At 40.2% G+C, this 21,610-nt stretch overlaps 1 protein-coding gene across 2 annotated transcripts; it reads left to right on the top strand.

Moving 5' to 3' along the window:
* The first annotated feature begins 7,065 nt into the window (after nt 1-7,065).
* Nucleotides 7,066-21,512, top strand: map2k1 (mitogen-activated protein kinase kinase 1). Of its 2 annotated transcripts, none has more exons than XM_034686106.1 (12): nt 7,066-7,171; nt 7,306-7,402; nt 14,521-14,731; nt 15,234-15,380; nt 15,517-15,594; nt 15,774-15,825; nt 17,442-17,566; nt 18,085-18,292; nt 18,483-18,547; nt 20,731-20,789; nt 20,909-20,954; nt 21,038-21,512. In XM_034686106.1, the coding sequence occupies exons 2-12, from the start codon at nt 7,320-7,322 to the stop codon at nt 21,149-21,151; spliced, it is 1,188 nt and encodes a 395-aa protein (XP_034541997.1). In that variant the 5' UTR covers nt 7,066-7,171; nt 7,306-7,319; the 3' UTR covers nt 21,152-21,512. The 2 variants fall into 2 exon arrangements, with proteins under 2 accessions (XP_034541997.1, XP_034541996.1); XM_034686105.1 differs by having other exon boundaries at nt 7,114-7,193.
* Nucleotides 21,513-21,610: the final 98 nt, after the last annotated feature.

Here is a 21,610-nt window from a genome sequence, read left to right on the forward strand (position 1 = left end):
AAATTTCTGTCTTAGTCATTGGGCAGATTTGCAAGTCTGGGGCCCCAACTGTTGGCCTCTCTTCCCAGTCAGAGCGACTGGCTGCCGTTATCATCTGCTTCAGAAGCTGCCTTTGTGGCCCGCTGTAATCCCTGACCACAAATCCCAAAGTCCCTGAACAAAGTGGTGGTGGATGAGGCAACAAATCCACAGCATCAAACAAGACATAGCGAGTGCTGGTTTTTCTCTGCTGCTCATCCTACATCAGGGCATCTGAGCTTGATTCTTTTCATGCCTCATCTGCAGTCTCCTATTGGGATCGGTGATTACATAGTGGTGGACTCGAACTATGGAGGTGTGAGCTGGCGGCCTCTGTGACCTCTGTGGTAATTCTCAGCTATCGTCGTCCCTAATGAGTGTTAGCTCCGGAGTGATTTCTGTCTTACCAGACAATTTACAACAGAAACGTGTGATTCACGAGAGAAAAGAAGGTCTTGAAACCTTTGTTGTTTTTGTCTTGTGCACATGAGGAAAAGCTGATGACTTTGTGAGGAGATTTTAGAAGAGGTGCTGGCTTCCTCTGGAGGCTGAAATGACAGCTGACAGCTGCAGAGGAAGGTTGTTACGTATTACTCTCTGTTTGATTAAACTTAGAATATATAGAGTGACTGGGTATTGCAGGAATATTTGAAGGTGTACAGACATGAAGCAATTTTATGTATTACAAATGTTATGTGGTGTTATTGCTAGGATGCAATGCAGCTTGAAATATAACTGTCTGCTGCTTACACTAAGTTTGGTCCACAAGCATAAAGCAGGAGCATGAATACATTTTCAGAAAATGATAAAACACAGAAGAACTAAACCAACAGAGAGTGAGGCTGTACAGTTTTTGTTTATTTCGGCTCTACCCGTAACATGATTAGCCAATGATTGAGTTTGAGGCAGGTGGAGAAATTAATAAATAAAGAGAGCAGAATAAGCGTAGCTCTGGTTTTATTGTCCTTTGGTTTTGATATACCTGTCTCGGAAATTTCTGCTACCTCTATCAAAATGTAATTTCATTCATGGTGCTCACAGCTTTGGGAAATAGCATCGAGGAGCAGTGTATTTGGAGTGAAAACAGCACGCCTTGTTTGTCTGGATAAACAACAGACCTCACAGTCTACAGCTACCAATGTAAAAAGCTTTTAGAAGAAAAAATTTGCCATAAAAACTGTCGACAGCAAGGTCCATGGAGCATCAGAGACACTGACTCTGGAAAGAAAAGTTGCTGCTAAAAAATTTAAAGATCCCCTCCGGACACGCTGAGATGTATTAAAAACAGTCGGCTTTGAATAACAGTTTGGGTCTGACAGGGTTTCTTTTACAGAAGAAGTTCAATTTAATTAAATTACTACAATAGAAACATTACAGCTGCTGCTGCTCTCTCATTAAAGTACAAATAATCTATCTTATTCATTTCAAAGGTTTAACCACCGGGTGTCTCTCACTTCACCGGTAAGATGGTCACTGTGTTTGTTCCGGCAGTTCAAAGTTTCCACAATACACAACAAATTGTTTTCCAATATTGTAAGAAAAATTTCAGGTGTTTTCTTGTGGCTGATCAGGTGTTGATGAGTGGAGCTTAGCTGTATTTTTTATTTGAAGAGAATCATCAAGTGTAGTTGGAATATTATCATTTAATCAGAAACGATCTGAACATAGAAAAGCACTTTTAAAGTCTTGATATATTTTGGGTGTTAAGATGTGTTAATATTTCACACACACCCACCTTGGGGTAGTGTGGAGGGGTGGCTTGATGGGTGGGGAGGGAATTTGGGTGGGTGTTTTTTTAAATAATGTAACACAGAGTTAAATGAACATCATTTTTTTTTAAAGACTGAGAGTTTTCTTTTGACTAAAGGTGCAGAACAAAGACGCAGTTTTTTAATAGGGGTAGTATTTCCCAAAGGGCCAGGTCCAACGCTTTTGATTGGTAGAGTAACCTCAAAGTTTTTATTTCACCCGCTTTCTACAATAACATCACACATGATTGTGATTCATTGTGTAAAGCAGTCATCTTCCTTGAGCCCACCGCAAGGTATTATGAGTGACCCTGTAAACTCGGGACCTTCAGCTGAGCAAGAAGGCGTTGTCGAGTTTACAACAGCTGGTGAAGCCTGGAAAGAGTCCTTGGTAATGCGTCCATTTTTTAAATTATTACTATTCTTTTTTTTCTAAGTTAGATTTTTGGGCTTTTAAACCTTTATTTCATAGAGGAAATGACAGTATATAGTGTAGGAAACTGGGAGAGAGTGGGGGAGTGACATGTGGGAAGAAGGCCGCAGGCTGGATTTCGAACCCAGACCACCCACTACACGGGTGTGCAACTTAACCATTAGGCCAAGTCTGCGCTCCTATATTAGTTTTTTATTGAAATGTCAAAAAATCATCATCAGATGAGTATTAATGTGAGGGATGCATCCATCACCAGTTAACAGGGTCCCTGTTTAAACCCAAACACCGTTTGATCTGAGTTGAAGGTTGAGAGTAAGGCAGGTTGTGAGAGGCTTAGTGGATGAACTGGTGTCAAGTTGAAGATAGCATAATGGTGACTGAGGTGGAGCCTGGAGCACAGGAGAAATAAGTTAGAGGTTGAAAAAAACACAAAGAAACATTAATCTATAGCCAAAGGAACACTAACCAAGCTGCAATCTCGGGTATTGACAATTAAAACAAATGTGGAAGTGAAAATACTGCTGTTCCTTGAATGCCAACTTGAGGCTGGCTGCTAAAGCCAAGGAATCCCCATTATGTCTCAGGTTCAAATATTCATTGGTCAGTTAAAAATTGTCAGAATTGCTCATTGCTTTAATTTCTCTAACCAGGTTGACCAAATATTAGATTGAGTCTGCATTCCCAATATGGTGATCGGCTTTGTTTGGCTTCATATCGATCAGTGTGTGATGTCACCAAGACCATGTCCATGATTTCAACAGTCTATAGCCTCGACCCTGCACCACTTTGATTGACCCACTTTGATAGACCAACCAATCTGTCAATGACAGACCAAAGAAGCCGGGTTTAAATGCACTGCCGGCTGATGACTTGATGAGAAATAGGTGAGCAGGCTGGTGCTATCCGGAGGTGGTAATTAGTTGAGCAGGTGAGAAGCACTGAGGACAGACACACCAGAGACAAACAACAGGAAATGGGGCAGAGAGTTGTAAACACAGGGAAAAGGGTAATACTTGCTGCTCAGGCCTGGGCCATAGCAACTTTTTCTCTCTCATTTAACTAGACAAGTTGTCATCGGTGTTTTAATTGTCATCATTTTGAATGATATTGTCTCTTTTTTTTTTATCTTTGAGGTTATCCACCTCATTATCAATATATTCTCTTGTGTTAGGGACAAAGAATAAGATGGAGAATAAATAATCTGTGCTACAAATGTTGCCTCTCACTGGTTCTTACGGGTTTCTCACACTCATCGACTGACTTAGGTCAATTGCAGTAAGGACAATATTCCTATTAAGAGTGTAGATCAGCTCCCCCTGGTAACCGGCTGCAGTTTAGGTCTTAAAGCCTGCCTCCACCATTATAACAGATGGGACATGGGTCAAACTTTTTAAAATTAAAATACATATCAGATACAATTTTCTTCAACATGCATTATGTCATTATAATTAGGTTTTGTTCATGCTGTTTTATGTACAGGTTTTCATTTTTCAGATAAGTTTAGTTCAACATTTTTATTTGATATTAAAAAATTGGGATGTGACGTCATGGTTAGCAGCTCTGTTAACAATCTGAGCTGCAGCGTTCTGTGCTGAACAAGCAAAGTAGTAAAGAAAAATGTAGAGAAAAAATAACAAACACCAACACAAGAGTCATTGAACTTTCCATGACCATGAGTGTCCACTTCGAATCAACACAAGAATCTTTTTCTGCTGTGGACTGTACAGACCTTAGCCATCTTTGGTTAGCAAACGGGGTGTGACAGTCCTCCAGCTCCATCTGCCAAATCACTTCTGTGTAAGCCTTGTTTTCAAATACGACACTGACATTAAATGTCAATGCCCATCTCAGCAGTATTTGGCTTAAACTTCTTAAACAGGAGTAGATGCAGGCTCACGGTCCGTATCAATAAATAGTCATTCTTTCAGACCTTCTCTGCCCTTGTCACAGTTGGCTTGCTTGACATTTGAGGAGATCATTGAGTTCATACAAAGTATTTTTTATTTTGTATTTACCCACATAGCAAAAGCAAAGCTTTAGGAAAGTGACAATGAATCCATGAGGTGAACCACTGGTATTACACCATGGTGTAGATGTTATATGGTTCCATTTGGGGGACTGGGGTTGTAGTCAGGTCTGATGTGCTTGAGTGCCCACAACCCAATTTGTCAAAACTTAGAATTCACGCGGTTCCTGTCCATGAGCTCCAGATAGGACACGACCAATCTCTCCTCTCTGTCAGTCCTGCTTTATGGAGAAAAAGATGATTTTGGCATCAAGATGCTTTTTGGTAAAACGGGCACGGCTCAGTGGCCTTGTGTCTGTCAGGACGGTGTGGAAAGACTTCAGAGCAGATTGAAAAAATGGCAGCAGGTTCAGGTTCTGTCTGATGTCTAATCTACATGGTACAGTGAGGCTGACAGCTGACACATCATTTACTGGAGCAGGTGATGCTCTCCTGTCTAACAGGTCTAACCACTAACTGGTGGTTTCATTCATTTTTTTCAACAGAAGTCTGACTGATGCAGCATGTTAGAGGAGAAAAACTGACATTTTATGTGTTTTCTTAAAAGAATAGGTCAAAAAGATGATAGCTTAATAACCAGGCAGGAAATGCTTGGACACATTTTCTTTCCAAAATGTGATGCTACAAGATTTAAACATTTAAAGAAATGGCTTTTTCTTAATGCAAAAGCCATTAAAGATTTGGGGAGCAGAGCACTGATAAGAATGAGTTGAAGTTTGAGGGCTGTTGTACATACATCTGAGCTCAGACCTCTACTACCATTCAAAAAGAATCAGCAGCTTCTTTTCATCTCCTTAATGACCACAGAGAGTGTTAACAATAATTAAAGACACCAAATGTTTGAAGGAAAGTAGGAAAGAAATGAGGGTATTGCTGCGGATGAAATCAGACGCTGGGTCCTCAGTGATGTGAGACTAAAATAAAACACAGAGGCAGAGCATCTGAGGAAAACTTCACTGGTTTTGTGGAATGTTGATGCTAAAGGACATTATTTAAAGCTCCTGTAAGGAGGTTTTTGTTAAACTGATTGGAATTAATAGTTATGCTGCTTTATTACCTTCAACAGCTAAAAAGACCATCAGCAGCTAGATTAACCATTTTCTAATTCCAGTACCTGTGGCTGGAGGGTGTCAAACGAGTCGATTACAGTAAGCTGATGAAACAGCCTTTGTTTACATTTTCTACAGCAGTTATTGAGAATTTATGATACTTTGGCTGTCACAGAAAGCAGGAGGACTAGTAGAGAATACTTCTTATGCATTTACAAGAGAGGATCAGTGTCAAGACACCACCTTGTGGGGGCAATAAAGTCAACACAAACTCGAAGCTCCTCACTGCAGCTTTAAACAAGAGTAGGGGTTGGTGACCATCAGTCAATAAATAGGAACATTCTGGACAATTAGAGCAATGTGGGAGAAAGACTACACTGAAAATGCAATTAAAGGTTAAGATAATAAAGTCCAAAGTTTTGAAAACTGATATTTTTCTATGGCGAGAACATATCTAATGTTATGCAACAATAGAAGAATTATTTTTAAAAATCGTGATTATATGTAAAAAACTTAAAACCTAAAAATTCATTTTCCTATTTTGCAAAAAACCATTAAACTTTTAGGGAGATAAACACCCAGATTTTGGCACTCTTTTTGTTTTTAATCTGTCAGTAGTCTCCATTAATTTCTTCTAAACGGTGACTTTGAAAGTTTTGTGATCACAAATTCCTTTTTAAAGCTTTAAATATTTTCCCATTATCATTCATTCTATTCATTCAAAATGAATAAAATATTGATGTTGATAAGGAGCTACTGTGAAGCTCTCCCTTTGTTTTGGTTACAACCAGTGCGGGACAAAGTACACGGCTTCATTACTGAAGTCAAAGTATGTAAAATATTACTCCAATACAAGTGAAAGTTGCTCTGTCAAATTATTACTTGAGTTAAAGTACTGAAGTACTTGCTTTTGAAAATACTTAAGTATTCAAAGTACTTTTTAAAAAATCTCAAAAGTTTGCATTTTCACAAAGCATGGGTGCAGTCAAGAATACATAGGAGTACATTCTGTTACATTCGGTTTATTTAGAAACCATTACTTGAAATCTATAAACTGTACCATGGAATAAAAACAGAAACTAAGTTACTCCAAGCACAGACAACTTAATTTGAAATGTTCATCTGGAATGAAACAAATGTTATGTAGCTCAACACGCTTTCTCAGGTTGGACAGTGAATGTTTGTATGTTTGGGCAGAGTGGGAAACAGGGAGAACATTTCAAACGATACGTATCATTCTTCATTTCAAAAACCTCTAACTTGGGCTGAAGATATGGACATGGGTGTTCAGGTGGAGAATTATAGCCATCATTACCACCTCTGAATGAACTGCCTGATCTGAGTGAAATTTGCTTTGTTTTTGCTCCACGTTCAAGACACACGATATACAGGTATGACTAAACCACTGAGACAAACAGAACTACACAAACACATTTTACTGTCTTAGGGATAAGATTTCAGAAAAGAGAAGGAAATTAATGAGCTGACTTCAAATCAAAAGTAGTGAGTAACTAGAGCACTGATAGAAATGTAGTGGAGTAAAAAGTACAATAATTGTCTTCTGAATGTAGTGGAGTAAAAGTAATAAGTATCCCCAAAAAATAATACTCAAGTAAAGTACAGATACTCAAAAAATTACTTAATCACAGTACTCAAGTAAATTTACTTTGTTACTGTCCACCACTGATCAAAATTAATAAAATGTCGATATTGCTAAGGAGCTACTGTGAAACTCTCCCTTTGTTTCGGTTACAACTATGCAGTACCACCCATCACCAGCAGAGGGGGCACTGTCCCACGCGCAGCCATGCTGTCCGGAAGACGAATGTAAATATTTTCGTGACGTCTCATCCTCAGAGTCATTCATATCCACCCATTAAGAAGAATATCAACCCCTGTAAGCTCGAGCCTGCACTGCTGTATGTGTGTTTTCTTCTGTCAGTCTCTTACAGGAACCAGAATCAGCCTCTTTGGCGCCGCCGCTCCTTTTCTCTGGTTTCCATCTTTATTCTAACTGCAGCTCGTTTTCAGCTTCTGTGGGGATCATGCAGAAGAGAAGGAAGCCAGAGCCGATCAAACTCAACCCGATCCCCGATGGAAACACTATCAACGGTACCGGAGCCACAGAGTGAGTGTCAGCATATATGCAACTTTTAATCAGACCAGTAAGTGAGAGATAGAGATTTAAAGTCAATACTACATGTGCCGTCAAGATGCTATAAAGGCTCGTCACCACTGCAGTCATTTGACAGCTGCATAGCTCCTTCACAGTGTGTGTACAACTGTCATATGTCATAACAGGTGTGTGTTCATTTTTTCAGACTGAAGCTCTTACTTAGGCTACAGTTAATCATTTTCTTTACAGTGATTAAAAACAATATATAACTCATACACCATCAGAATTGATTGAATTTTCTGTTAGTCATCAATATTTCCATTAAAGTGTAAAATCCAACTAACCAAAGCTCATATTTTAGGAGCTGTGACCAACTCATTAGCAATTTTGCTTTAAAAAAAATACTAGTATAGCTATTCATTGTTTAATACTGATACCTGCATGATTCCAATTTTTTATTGTGCGCACTCAGCTTTTTTTTTATTGCTTTCAAAATGTATAACTGCAGTGTTTCACAGCAAAAACAGCATCCAAAAGTTTTTACCTGAGAACATACTTTTCTTTGTACAGATACTATTTTTATTTAGATTTTTTGGATTTGTGTAGGTTTATATATTTATTGCCCTTACTGTCTTGTTTTGTCCTCACTGTCTTGTTGTGTCATTACTGTCTTGTTGTGTCCTCACTGTCCTGTTGTTAAGTACCAGTGTTCCATTCACCACGTCAAAATCCTTGTGTGTATGAGCTCACTTGACAATAAAGCTTTCTTGAATCTGAATCTTGAATATTGGCATTTATGCAGTGTTAGGGTACTAAAAGGCGTTTTTCCACCGCAGGAACTTTACCCAGGAACTATGGACTTTACCCCTGAACTACGTGCGTTTTTACCGGAGGAACCAGGTTCTACATTTAGTTTAGGGGTAGATAATCTCCCCCCTGAAAAGCCCCTGCTTGTGGGGGGGGGGGGGGGGGGGGGGGGGGGGGGGGGTAGTACCTTTCAAAGGTCCCAGGACTTTCGGTTGAACGTAACAGTGTTTGTGGAGTTTACACAGTCGTTGAAACACAGAGGGAGTTCCTGGGAATGCATACTAGTTTAGTTATTTATAAAGATTTCTCCATACGTCACTGGCCTGATTTGCACAATCTACCTGGGACTTCAGCCCGCGGTCGAAACGCAGACAACAATGGGGGCACAGGAACCTTTTAGGAAAGTAGTTCTGGGGGCTAAAAGACCCCTGAACTCTTGGTCGAAACGCACCTAATGGCACCTGGCGTCATACATGAGCAGGTCTCTCTTAAAGCCCGGCTCTGTGTGTCAAAAGTTCTTGGTCAGGTCATCCACTGCAGGGAATCAGTGTGTAGATTTATGTGTCAGCATGTTAAGTAAATTTTGTTGTAGTTCTGATATCACCACAGTTTCATCAAACACAGTAATGGAGATATTAAACTGTTGTGACATGGTGCTCTAGTTCTCAGCTTGCAGAGGAAAGCTCACTCAGTCCGGCAACAAGCAGGATCAGTGGAGATGAGAATTACATAACATGCCATCCCTGATGCCTGGCTTTGTATGTGTTGTAGAGGTGGAATATTTCATTGTGTCATCATGAGATCATACATCTGAAGGCCATTTGTTTGTCTCCCTGCAATGAATCGCTTAAAGTACACTGCACTTGAAAAATTCTTCATTAGATTGAGCTGTCTTTCCACCTTCTCAAGCTAAGGTTTTTGGTACAGTCATAAGACTTTAATCAATAACTAATTTCAATCAACCAGCCAAGTGATAAGTCGATTGATTGGTGTGTTATTTCCGTCATGTTAAGCCAGAAAGTTGTTGGAGTTATTGTTGATGATGACATAATGTTTGGCCAGAGCTGACAAATATTCCTGCTCCTTTGTCTAACAAACATCGATCAGGGATGGAGAGGAACCCATTTCCCATCACAAATGGAATTCACATTGTGTGTGTGTGTGTGTTTGCATGTTGTGACAGAGAGCCATGAAGTCTGGAGGCACTCACTCGTTCTTTTCCATAAAAAGCGCCAGTTTTGCCTCTTAGGGAAAGAAAATCCTGTTCCAGGCTGGTGATGGAGGATGACGAGGCTGCAGAAACACATCTGTCCCTCACACTCTGCACACGTTCTGTTGTTTTTACACCGCATACAAGTAACACCTGCACACCCACGTGAAAAGAAGGAACAGGAAAGAAATAACAATGCAGTTAGATTTTTTTCAAGCTAAAAATGTACCTGCGTGTTCCATGTCAGATGCCAAGGACCATTGAAGTTAAATAATTCAAGAGCGCAATCTGATCATACACTTAAAATGCTCCAGCTGAATGCATCGACCCCAGATATAACTCTGAGGGTTCGATTATCTATTTTTAAAACAGACCAATTATCAGAGAAAAATCATTGAAGCTCTAATGAAACGTAATGATGATCCTAATGTCTGATAGTTTAACCAATCAGCAACTGAACTGGTTGGTGTATGGAAAGTATACCTTGCAGCAGCCTTGCAGAAAAGGGGAACTCAATTTCAGATTGACTGCTCAACATGGAATATAACAGAATGACTGTTTATAATTCCAATCCAATCCAATCCACTTTATTAATATAGCACATTTAAAAAAACAATCAAGTTTAGCAAAGTGCTGCACAAAATAAAATAGAATAAAGTAAAAGAATCATGATAAAACAAATAAAACACTTTAAATAGATAAATAAATAGAATAAAAACACTGTAATAGCAATTAAAATTCCAATAAAAGAACAGACAGAGACAGAGACCACACAACTCTCATGCTGGGTTAAAAGCCAAGGAGCAAAAATATGTTTTAAGGTGGGATTTAAAAGTCGTTAATGTTGGGGACAATCTAACATGGGGGGCAGCTCGTTCCACAGTTTGGGGGCCACTGCTGAGAAGGCACAGCCACCCCTGGTTTTCAGCCTGGTCTTAAGGACCACAAGAAGCTGCTGTCCTGTAGACCTCAAAGACCTTGTGTGAGTGTAGCTTTGCAGGAGGTCGGTGATGTGCTGTGGAGCGATTCCATTTAAAGATTTAATAACAAACAAATCTTAAAATGAAACCTAAAATGAACAGGGAGCCAGTGAAGGGAGGCAACGATGGGGGTTATGTGCTCGTGCTTACGGGTGCCAGTTAAAAGCTGAGGGGCAGAATTCTGAACTAGCTGTACGCATGCCAGGGAGGCCTGGTTAATGCCTACATAAAGTGCATAATTGCGATATTATATATATTCTCACAAGTTTGGACCAGAGTGTGTCTTTCTAAGTCCATCAGAATCATCAAATCAGCGATCATTCTGAAGGTTTCTGTGATTTGCCCGGATTAGCTACAAGGCCAACATTACTGCATAAAATAACGTCACAGAATTCTTACTAGGTGACTGTATTTTATCAATTGTGACACAGCCAGGCATTTTATGTCTCAGCACATTGATTGTGATGACCTCATGTCTTCCTGTTTGGGTGTATTTATGAGCTTAAAGTCTTTGTATGGAAAACAACATTTCAAAAGGGGTGTGATTTTATGGCTCATAACAAATAAACTTCCTTATCTAGACACTTGAAAAGTATTTTTGATCTTATATTTGCTCCAGCTACAATAAACTTTCTTTAACCACTTTTAAATTATCTGACTTATAATCAGTAATAACACTGAATGAGTTTTCTAATATATGTTCCTCTACATGCAGCACGACCTAACCCTTTGATACATACTATATGTGACCAAATAAATGCATGCAGTACATTCATTTACAAAACACATTATACACCCTCTACAAACAATCATTGAAAACTCTGGATAAAAAACCAAGGAACCACCACCACTGTAACATCATTCGGAAATATAACTTAATGACCTTTGACAGTTTTCTTTGTTATGCAGATATGTGTCTGATGATGTATAAACTAATTCATGATCAGGCCCCACCACCACCTAAACAATGTGTGTTACTCTGCAGGAACAATCATAGGGAGACCAGGGCATCAGCAAGAGAAGACTGTTAAACTTAGGAAGACTGCATTTGGACAGTCTGCATTTTCAGTCAAAGCAGCAGGAAAATGGAACTCAATCCCGACCCACGTTAGAGACTGTACAAGCCTCAATGTTTTTAAAAGTACACTGAAATTATGGCTCAAGGAAAAACAATCATGTGATCACTGAGTTAATCCTCTGAATGCATCAAACTAGAGACAATAAAATGTAATTTTTAAATGTATTATTAGTGCTGGACTATTGTTGAGTAAGTATTGTTTTAAATGCTAGTATGTTTTTATCATTTGTATTGTACATTATTTTACATCTTCCTGCCCAGGGACCACAGATGAAAATGAGCTTATGGCTAACTCTGGCTTGACAGTATTTTGGTTTTGCAAGGCCCCTGTCCAATAAACTAATAAATAAATAAAATATCATAACTTAGAAAGAACAATAAGGTTTTCCCTCCATGTTTCTGCCTTCGACTTGGTGGTTCATTTTCCTTAAAAAGTTTGAAATGTTTTTCCGGATTATTTTGACACTAAATAATCAGCCTTATGACTCCAGCCGATATGCTTTCTTGTGTCAGTTAAAAAAAAACACAGGTATACCAGTCAGCGTGGGCGAGGTTACACAACACCATGACCCTGAAGCTGATGCAGGGAAATTAATTTCCGCCATCACTATTACACTTCCATACCTGTGATCTTTCTAATGTTGCATGGAAAAGGGAAATTGAAAAAGGTCAGATTTATATGGAAGTAATTCAAGATTATGTCTGGTTTAGAAATACAATAAAACAAAAAAAAAATGAATCCATTTTTTCAAAAGGGGTGTAAAATATGCCTCATGTTTGAAACAAGACATGTAAAAATTAGCACATTTTTGGGGGACAATTTGGACTAGCATGATCTCACCAGCAGCACAGGTGTTGTGTATATTGGGTGCAGATGAGCCTAATGCAATCGATGAGCCTCTCATTGAAACCAGACTACTCCACTCTGGTTGAAAGGAATTGCCATTACTGCCCGCCAAATGCTTTCTCAGCGTGAAATGGCTGGCAGCCATGAGAGAGCTGTACTGAGTGGCCAACATAATACCAGCCAAGCATGTAATATTATCAGAGGAGATCTGAGAACAAATAAAAACAACCTGTTCTGGATAGACTGCCTCAGGCATATTGCCATTTCTTAAAAGTAAAAAAAGAAAAGATAAGATCATACTACCAAGACACTGTTTGTCCTAACTTGGTAAATGCTACTGTAGTGTTTGGGAGCTTTTTTCAAAGCTCTGTTATTCTAGAAAATGTTGCAGTGAGTTTTAATGTGCTCACTTTTTAAATGTGCAAATGAACGTGTGAAGAGGACAATGATTCACACGTACAGCAGACATAGAATGTTGTGCCAATTCAACACTTTTCAGAAGTATCTACACTTTCTTACCAAAGGATTGGCTTCTCTGAAGTTTATGCTTTGTTGTACTTTCAGCTGTTATAGTCCTGCTCTTTGCCTACCTCAGATTTTAGGATGGGGGTCAGTTGAGGTGTTGGGTAAACCTGCAATCAAAAAGCTGAGTTTGTTGTATTAAAAAAGCAGAAAGGGTATGATGATCTGCTTATCTTGGATCTTGTGTAACAGACACATTGCATGCTGTGATCTGACCTGAAACACTGAACACATCCAGCACCTTGCAGTTTGCTTTGATCGTGTTATTTTTGGGAAGACAGCACATTGGTAGTAATGTGCTGGAGTTCTGTGTGTCTGATAACCACGGGCTGTTATATTCCATTCATAATAAAGCCTGCAGTTAAAGTAAAGACTGCCTCAGTCACAAGGCAAAACTCAACAGAGCTTCACAAACACGTTTTATCGTAACACTTCTGCTGCAATGTTGCGTCTTTCCTTTTCATGTTCTACTGCATGTCCTTGGACATTGTGTGGATGGAGCACAAAAGGCCAGTGTCGTGCTTACTTCCTCCTGCACAGAGGAGGAGGAGGAGGAGGAGGAGGAGGAGGAGGAGGAGGTGGAGGGAGGAGGGAGGAGGGGTGCCTGCAGTGTTTAGCTTCTGCTGTCCCTCCCACATTCACGTTGTGTGGAGTGTGTGTTTCTGCTCCTCTTCTCCGTACCTCCAGTCTCCTCCACCTCCAGCTCTTGTCCACAAACCGCCCACGCCGCCCACAGCCAACTCAAACTCTGCACCTCGTCTCCATGGATATGTGGAGCCCATCGTCAAAAATAAAACCACTTAACCCTCTCTGTGCTGCGCGGTTGAGAGCACGGAGAGGAGCGTACTGCCCTCCAACGAGTTGTGATTAAATAACAAAGAAATCAAGTTCATTATCACTGAGGCCATCTTATTAGCATCAGATCAGCATTTTGTAATGCAGAATCAAAGGATGGGCACTTGTGAGAAGCTGAAGATGGTGTTTGTTAGAGTAGCTTGTATACCTTCAACAGTGGCCTCAACATCAATTCATGCATCTGTTTTATTCTTCTGCAGCTATTACCTTAAAAACTAGCCCATGTTAGTCAGTAAAGTCACTTACTTACTAGTTTATTCTTTTAAAAATGCACATTTTTGCATCGTTATTTATACTAATACTAATATAAACTCAGCTAATCACTTAAAAAGCTTGATGGCTCATTCGTTTTTACATGACCATCCTATTTAAGATCAGTGTTGCAGTCTACTCAGTGTTTTGACACATGGGGGGAGGCCACAAAGCAGAAGATCAGAAACATTTGCTCCCCCCATTGATTTCTCAAAGAAATGTATCACCATGACAACAGAAGCAGGGAAGCGAGGAAGCAGGGAAGTGAGCGTATCAAGGAAACTCAGCGCTTCCTCGCGTTGGGGTCTGTCAGCTTCCTGTCTTCCTCCTGGCTCTGTGCTTGGTTACCACTGTTCTCAGAGGCTCTTGAGCTTTATTTTTTCCCTGCAGGGTTTTAATTATATAATAAATATGTCAGATCTTGACCCTCCTGAGGCAACAGGTACATCAAGGAAAGAACACCTGCAAAAGTGTCTATCTGAATCCAGCCAAAGAGCTTCTACTGAGGGGAGAAGTCATAAATATTGCACGTGTAACTCGCTCATTCTTCTTTCTGTCTCTCATTACCTTCTTTCCAAGAACAAACTTGGAGGCGCTGCAGAAGAAACTCGAGGAGCTCGAGTTGGACGAGCAGCAGCGGAAACGCCTGGAGGCCTTTCTGACACAGAAGCAGAAGGTGGGAGAGCTGAAGGACGATGACTTTGAGAAGATCTGTGAGCTCGGAGCGGGCAACGGAGGAGTCGTCTTCAAGGTGTCCCACCGACCCTCAGGTCTGATCATGGCGAGGAAGGTAAACTGGGGATACTTCAGTGAAGACAGGGCCAGAATTGTGTCTATTACTGACTTTATTTTTAGTTGTGACAGTACATTTTTATGGGCATCATTACTGTTTTTGGAAAAAGTGGGGCCAAGTGTTTCATTTAAACCTCTTTTTAGTATTTCGAAAACCAAGACAAATGTGGGTATCTGTGCCAACAAACCATTACCATGTCCCATAACTAATTTATGTTATTCTCACGGCACATCTGACTGGAAGTGTTTATGTATTTTTATCTGCCTCTGCTTTGTCTTGATTTCTTTTTCCTTTTATTCCCATGATTACAATTTAACAGCTCATCATTTAGCTTACATCTTCTTGCGTCAGATATATTTCTGTTAAATTTTGTATGATTTCTTTTGGACAGCTTCATCGATGATATCTACTGTTTTTGTACACTAAGAGGAAGCTTGAAAGTCTTGGTATTTATGTTCTGTGTGCTACGGGATCATAAATAAACCCTCATGTGTTCCAGCTGATCCACCTGGAGATCAAACCGGCCATCAGGAACCAGATCATTAGAGAGCTGCAGGTGCTACACGAGTGTAACTCCCCCTACATCGTGGGCTTCTACGGAGCCTTCTACAGTGATGGAGAAATCAGCATCTGCATGGAGCATATGGTACTTATCATTAATCACAAAAGCCCTCTGTTGGAGCTCTGCTGTATTGGCTTTGGGTTTTTCTCCTCATTGATATTTCTAGAGAGCAGTTTTGTTTGATTACATTGAATTTGTCCTCCTTACCTGCTGGCTGTAGGACGGCGGCTCCCTGGATCAGTCACTGAAGAAGGCAGGCAAGATCCCAGAGCAGATCCTTGGCAAAGTCAGCATCGCTGTGGGTAGCTCCAACACCTCTCCTTCCAGTTTCAGGCTGTGCTTGTCACACTGGGGCTATATTTGTTTTGCTCTGAGACATTAAACTGTTTTTTTTCACTGATGCATATGAACAAGATCTCTTTTGTCCTGCTGTATAATCTGAATCCAAATTGCACTGATGTCATATTTGTCTTTCAGGTCATTAAAGGGCTGTCCTACCTGAGGGAGAAACACAAGATCATGCACAGAGGTTATTCACTATTTCATTTACTTAAGTAAATCTTCTAGATATTGAAAGATATTTTAGTTTGTAAGACCATAACAAACATATATCTGTCTATGCTGTATACTTGAAATCAATATTGATCAGCACCTAACAGTGAGTCCCTATCTCAGAGGATTAGGATATACAGTTGTGCTCATAAGTTTACACACCCTGGCAGAATTTGTGAGTTATTGGCCACTTTTCAGAGAATATGAATGATGACACAAAAACTTTTCTTTCACTCATGGTTAGTGGTTGGGTGACGCAATTTATTATCAAACAACTGTGTTGTCATTTGCGTAGTAATGGCTTTCTTCCGGCGACTTGACCATGCAGCCCATTTTTTTCAAGTGCCTCCTTATTGTGCATCTTGAAACAGCCACATCACCTTTTTTCATAGAGTCCTGTATGTCACCTGAAGTTATTTGTGGGTTCTTCTTTGCATCCCAAACAATTTTCCTGGCAGTTGTTGCTGAAATTTTTGTTGGTCTACCGGACCGTGGTTCGGTTTCAACAGAATCCCTCATTTTCCACTTCTTAATCAGAGTTTGAACACTGCTGATTGGCATTCTCAAGTCCTTGGATATATTTTTATATCCCTTTCCTGTTTTGTACAGTTCAATTTACCTTTTTCCGCAGATCCTTTGACAATTCATTTGCTTTCCACATGACTCAGAATCCAGAAATGTCAGTGCAGTACTGGATGAAAAATGCAAGGGTCTGTCAGGAGCCCACACACTGATTACAAGCAAACAGATCACAGGTGAGGATGGTTACCTGTAGTAGCCATTCAAACCCATTTGTGTCAACCTCCTCATCTCACTGACCTTCTGCAGCCATATAGTCCCTCCTTTAACCTCCTCACCCCTCTCACCAAACCCAAGCACCGAACCTGGGGGGACAGGGCCTTCTCTGTCGCTGCCCCCACCCTCTCTCTCTCCCCCAACACCTCAGATTCTCTCCCTCACTCACCAACTTCAAATCTGGACTCTAAACCCACCTATTTAGAAAGGCTTTTAACCTATAATTGTTGATTTTTGTTTTGTTTTGTTTTGTTTTTTCTTCTTTTGTTTTATTTTGCTGCCTTGCTTTTCTTTGCTTTTTTGCATTGTTTTCCTTTGCTTTTTTATTGTACAATTTATTTTCTTGTGAAGTGTCTTGGAGAATCTTTTAAAGCGCTTTTATAAATAAAATGTATTATTATTATTATTATTATTATTATTATTATTATTAACTTGTGTACATGTTATCAGGCCAAAATCACCAGGGTCTGTAAACTTTTGATCAGGGTCATCTGGGTAGTTTCTGTTGTCATTATGATTTAAAAAGAGTAAACACAGTTGTTTGACAATAGATGGCTTCACCCAACCACTAACCATGAGTGGAAAAAAAAAGGTTTTTTCTTATCATTTATATAATCTGAAAAATGGCCAAAAACTCACAAATTCTGCACTTATGAGCACAACTGTATGTGCTGTTCTAGATGTTGTACACGTGGCAAGCAGCACAACATGCTGACAGCCCTTTTCTTCCTTGTTATACTGTTGTCTGTTCCCAATCGCCCTACATGTCCTTCTTAATATTGAATGTCCCTCTTTCAGATGTCAAGCCCTCCAACATCCTGGTGAATTCCCGCGGTGAGATCAAGCTGTGTGACTTTGGAGTGAGCGGACAGCTCATAGACTCCATGGCCAACTCCTTTGTGGGCACTCGCTCTTACATGTCTGTGAGTGAAACTGGACGCGCTCCTCCTTCCCTGCTGTTTTCATTCAGACGTTAGCCTTTGGGATTCATTTTTACAACTCAAGTCTCAGATTTACAGATTTAGATTTGTCTAAGGCGGCTAGAGGGCCCAGTTTAGGCTGAATTCCCAACTGGGATGACTCACAAAGCAGCTGGGACTGAAGGGTTATTGATGGTGTTCATATCAAGAAGGCCTCAGTTTTGTTAGCAGTAACTCTTGTGTAATCGTGCTTACTGATTCAATTTATACCACTGATTCAAAGATGTTTTTGAAGAGCTCTATTTTACTGCTTTATCAAACACTAAACCTCTGAAAGTAGGAGCCTGTTTACAGTCTTGAAATTTCAAACTATTGCAGTTTACATCTCACCACAACACAAGACTCAATAAACCTCCAATCAGTGCAAATGTGTTATCAATGGTTACAATGCTGTTAGCATCTATATAATCATGTTACAAGTAAGTGATTGATATAGCTTTGACACCACATGTGTTTTGCAGCCGGAGCGCTTGCAGGGCACCCATTACTCAGTTCAGTCAGACATCTGGAGTATGGGTCTGTCCCTGGTTGAAATGGCCATCGGACGCTTCCCCATCCCACCACCTGATGCTAACGAACTGGAACAGATTTTTGGCTTCCCGATGGAAGGAGAGGCAGCGTCCAGTCAGTCCTCACCCAAGCCCCGCCCCCCTGGACGACCAGGCAGCTGTAAGTCTGACATGACATTTGTTTCATCGTGTAATACTGTGATGCAGGGCTCTAAGAATCCAGCAGCTCTGGCTGAAGTAATTTCACAGTTACTGCTGAAATACCCAAAATAATAACAGCACTGTGATGAAGTGGCATGTGCTGCTGACAACACCGTGAATTCTGATGGTTAATATCTTTTATCTTCCAGCGTATGGACCTGACAGCAGACCACCGATGGCTATATTTGAGCTTCTTGATTACATTGTCAATGAGGTGAGTGTGATCACGTGTACTACAGGAACTGCACTTCTGTGATTCGGACATGGATAATCACGCGTGTGCTTTTACTTAGTACAACCATAGACCGTATATATTATGGACAGCGTCGCTCCTTTTCCCATTGTATGGTTTTGAAGCCAAAATATCCCGTTCCAGAACGCAGACATCTTGTACATTTTCTGCAGCCAGAGTCTGCACAGTAGGGAATTTGTGTGTTTCCAAAGTAACAAGCTCCGCCCTACAGCGTACCGTCCCGAAGTCCTACGGAGTTTCTCTCTACTGCAGCTGTCAATCAAAGTAAATCCAGATGTAAAACCCTGTTTTTTAACCGCTAATAACTAAAGAAAAAGAAACTTTTCAGAAAAAAGAGGCCTTGAACACAAAACAGTCAAATACTAACTACATATCACCACAGCATATGGATGTGAGAAACATTTGTACAACGTGTATTTATTTTTTTCAAGTTTGACCGCAGCTGCATTCAAATGAATGGGGGAGACGGAGTATTTGGCCTATACTGCAGCCCGGCACTAGGGGGAGCAGCTCTTTGCCGCGGCCTCACTTCAAGCCGAGCAAGATGACGTCCATTTATTTTACAGTCTATGAGTACAACATGACCTGATGTGTGATACTACTTTTATACAACAGTCTTACAAGCAGCATACAGTAGTAAAGTGTATCATGCAACAGAATATTTTTGATCACACAATGTAGTCTCTTCTTTCCAACACTACCTCAACTACTTTCTGGAGCAATGTTTTAGAACCACGTGATGTTTTTATTGTTACCTGCCATGGGACTACAGATGTAAATTAGCTCTAAGTTACTTGGGTACAATTCTTCAGATGGCAGCATTAATGATTCACAAATAAAATTCACTCAGTTTCATCTGATTTTTGTCATCCATTGTGCATCCACTGAAATGAGTCTGTTGAGTTTGATAAATCTGGACCGATCATTCAAGGATTTTAAGGATACTTCGGTGCAGTGATGTATATGCATATAGACAGCAGCACCGAGATCACAAAGTGGCCTGTGCCATGCCACTCTGTAGCTAGTGGCTTGTTGCACCATGTAGCTACGTATGCCGCTCTCTACCTACAGGTTGCTCCTATAACAGTAGCAGGTGCCTTGCTCTACTGACATGTACGGTGGCCCTGAAGTGCCAAACACAACGGCAATTCAGAAAACACTAAGACATTAACCAAACTGGAAGAAGTAGGTACCCTCGGGGGACATGACTCGTCGCTGATTGGACTGGTCTATCCTTTGACCCAGAAGGACATGGTTTACATGTTTTTCAAATATGAGTGCCGCCAGGGTGTTTTCGTTGTGATTTGCACTTCAGGGCCACCGTAGCCATGTCATGGCCCTGGCCTCTTTTCCTGTGATCATGCTTCAAGCAGTCTTAGATTATGTTTGATGATAAACTTGCTTTGAAAACTGACAAATATTGTCTTTCATTTTCCAACCGAGTTGAAATCTTGTCTATTCAAAAGCATACTTTAGGCGCGTTGTTTATTTTCATAGAAATAATTCAATATTTCACTTAATGAGCTTCTAAATAGTGTTTTATCTATCATACGTATATTTACTCTAAACCGCATTCCATTGGAGGGAGAAATAGATAGCTATTTTAGTCAGCATCCAGGTACATGTGCAGTCTTCCTTTTGCTTGTACTGCAAATGGACTAACACTGCACTTTGAGGCAACTCTGATCCTTCTAGTAAACAAGATAAAACCCCAATGCGCAATTTGTACAAGCATAAATAATGCAGCTAATGTGTTTGAATAGATGGGATAACAATACGGTTGGAAAATTATTTTTGAGAAGTGTAATCAAGAGACAATATTTCAGTTTTAAAAGCAAGATTATCATCAAACATAATGTAAGACTGTTTTAAGACTTGTCACAAGAACGTCACCTGCCATTTTAGGAGTGACATGGCACTGCAGGCCACTAGTTCCTGAGTGACATGGCACAGAACAGTTTTTGATCTTGCTGTCACTCCATATAGAAGCCACAGTGCCTCTACATCAGCACTCGGGAATTACCTTTGGCCCACTAAAGATTGTCTTGCCAAAGTGAACTGTTGCTTTCATAAACCAAATGTTAAATCTTTGCATCATTTTCCATTCGACCAGTCCGTCTCTAACTGGACTCTTTATTTTTCAGCCTCCACCAAAGCTTCCTGGTATATTCAGCACTGACTTCCAAGACTTTGTCAATAAGTGGTATGTGAGACATGTTTGAAAAGTTAACTGACACGAAGCAGTCAATTTCTGCCCTTTGGAATGTGTGCCATCTAGTGGCAGTAAAATTAACTACATGAGATGCCTGTTTTGTTTTTTAGTTTGATCAAGAACCCTGCAGAGAGAGCAGACCTCAAACAGCAGATGGTAAGTTTGTGTATTTGAACATGCCCTCATTTCTTTAACTTCTCCTCTTACGCTTTCTGAACACCTTTTCCCCGTGTCTTCAGGTACATTCTTTTATCAAACAGTCTGAGGCAGAGCAGGTCGACTTCGCTGGCTGGTTGTGCAGTACTATCGGACTCAATCAGCCTTTGACACCCACACACGGTACGGCCATGTGAGACGTCTCCGAAAAATCACCCCCACATTCCAAGTTCCTCTGGCTTTGTATGAAGGGTGAACGATATCTTTATACTGATTAATAAGTGTATTTAAAAGTTGTGCAATCATTAGATAAATATTTAGTTTAAAAACAAACATGCCAAGTGATTTAACTCTTTATTGAATAATCCTTTGGGCTGTATTGAAGGCCTGCCTGAAAAGCCATGTTTTCTAATGATCAAATTATTTAACCTAAACAAATGCTGCTAAACCTGTGTGCTTGATATTCCTCTTTGCCTTGTGTCATTACAACGCCAAGTTTAAATCTATGCTAGCTTTTGTGAAATAAATTGTCTTGTGAATTAAACTATTGCTTGACAAGTCTGTTTTAATCTTTTTATTCATCACTCATGTGAATTCAGTTCAAGCATCGTCTTCAGATCCACGGAGGAGCACCCTGTGGTTGGTCTTCTTGCTGT

The sequence above is a fragment of the Notolabrus celidotus genome, chromosome 6 (assembly GCF_009762535.1).
Source record: "Notolabrus celidotus isolate fNotCel1 chromosome 6, fNotCel1.pri, whole genome shotgun sequence".
Lineage (NCBI taxonomy): Eukaryota > Metazoa > Chordata > Actinopteri > Labriformes > Labridae > Notolabrus > Notolabrus celidotus.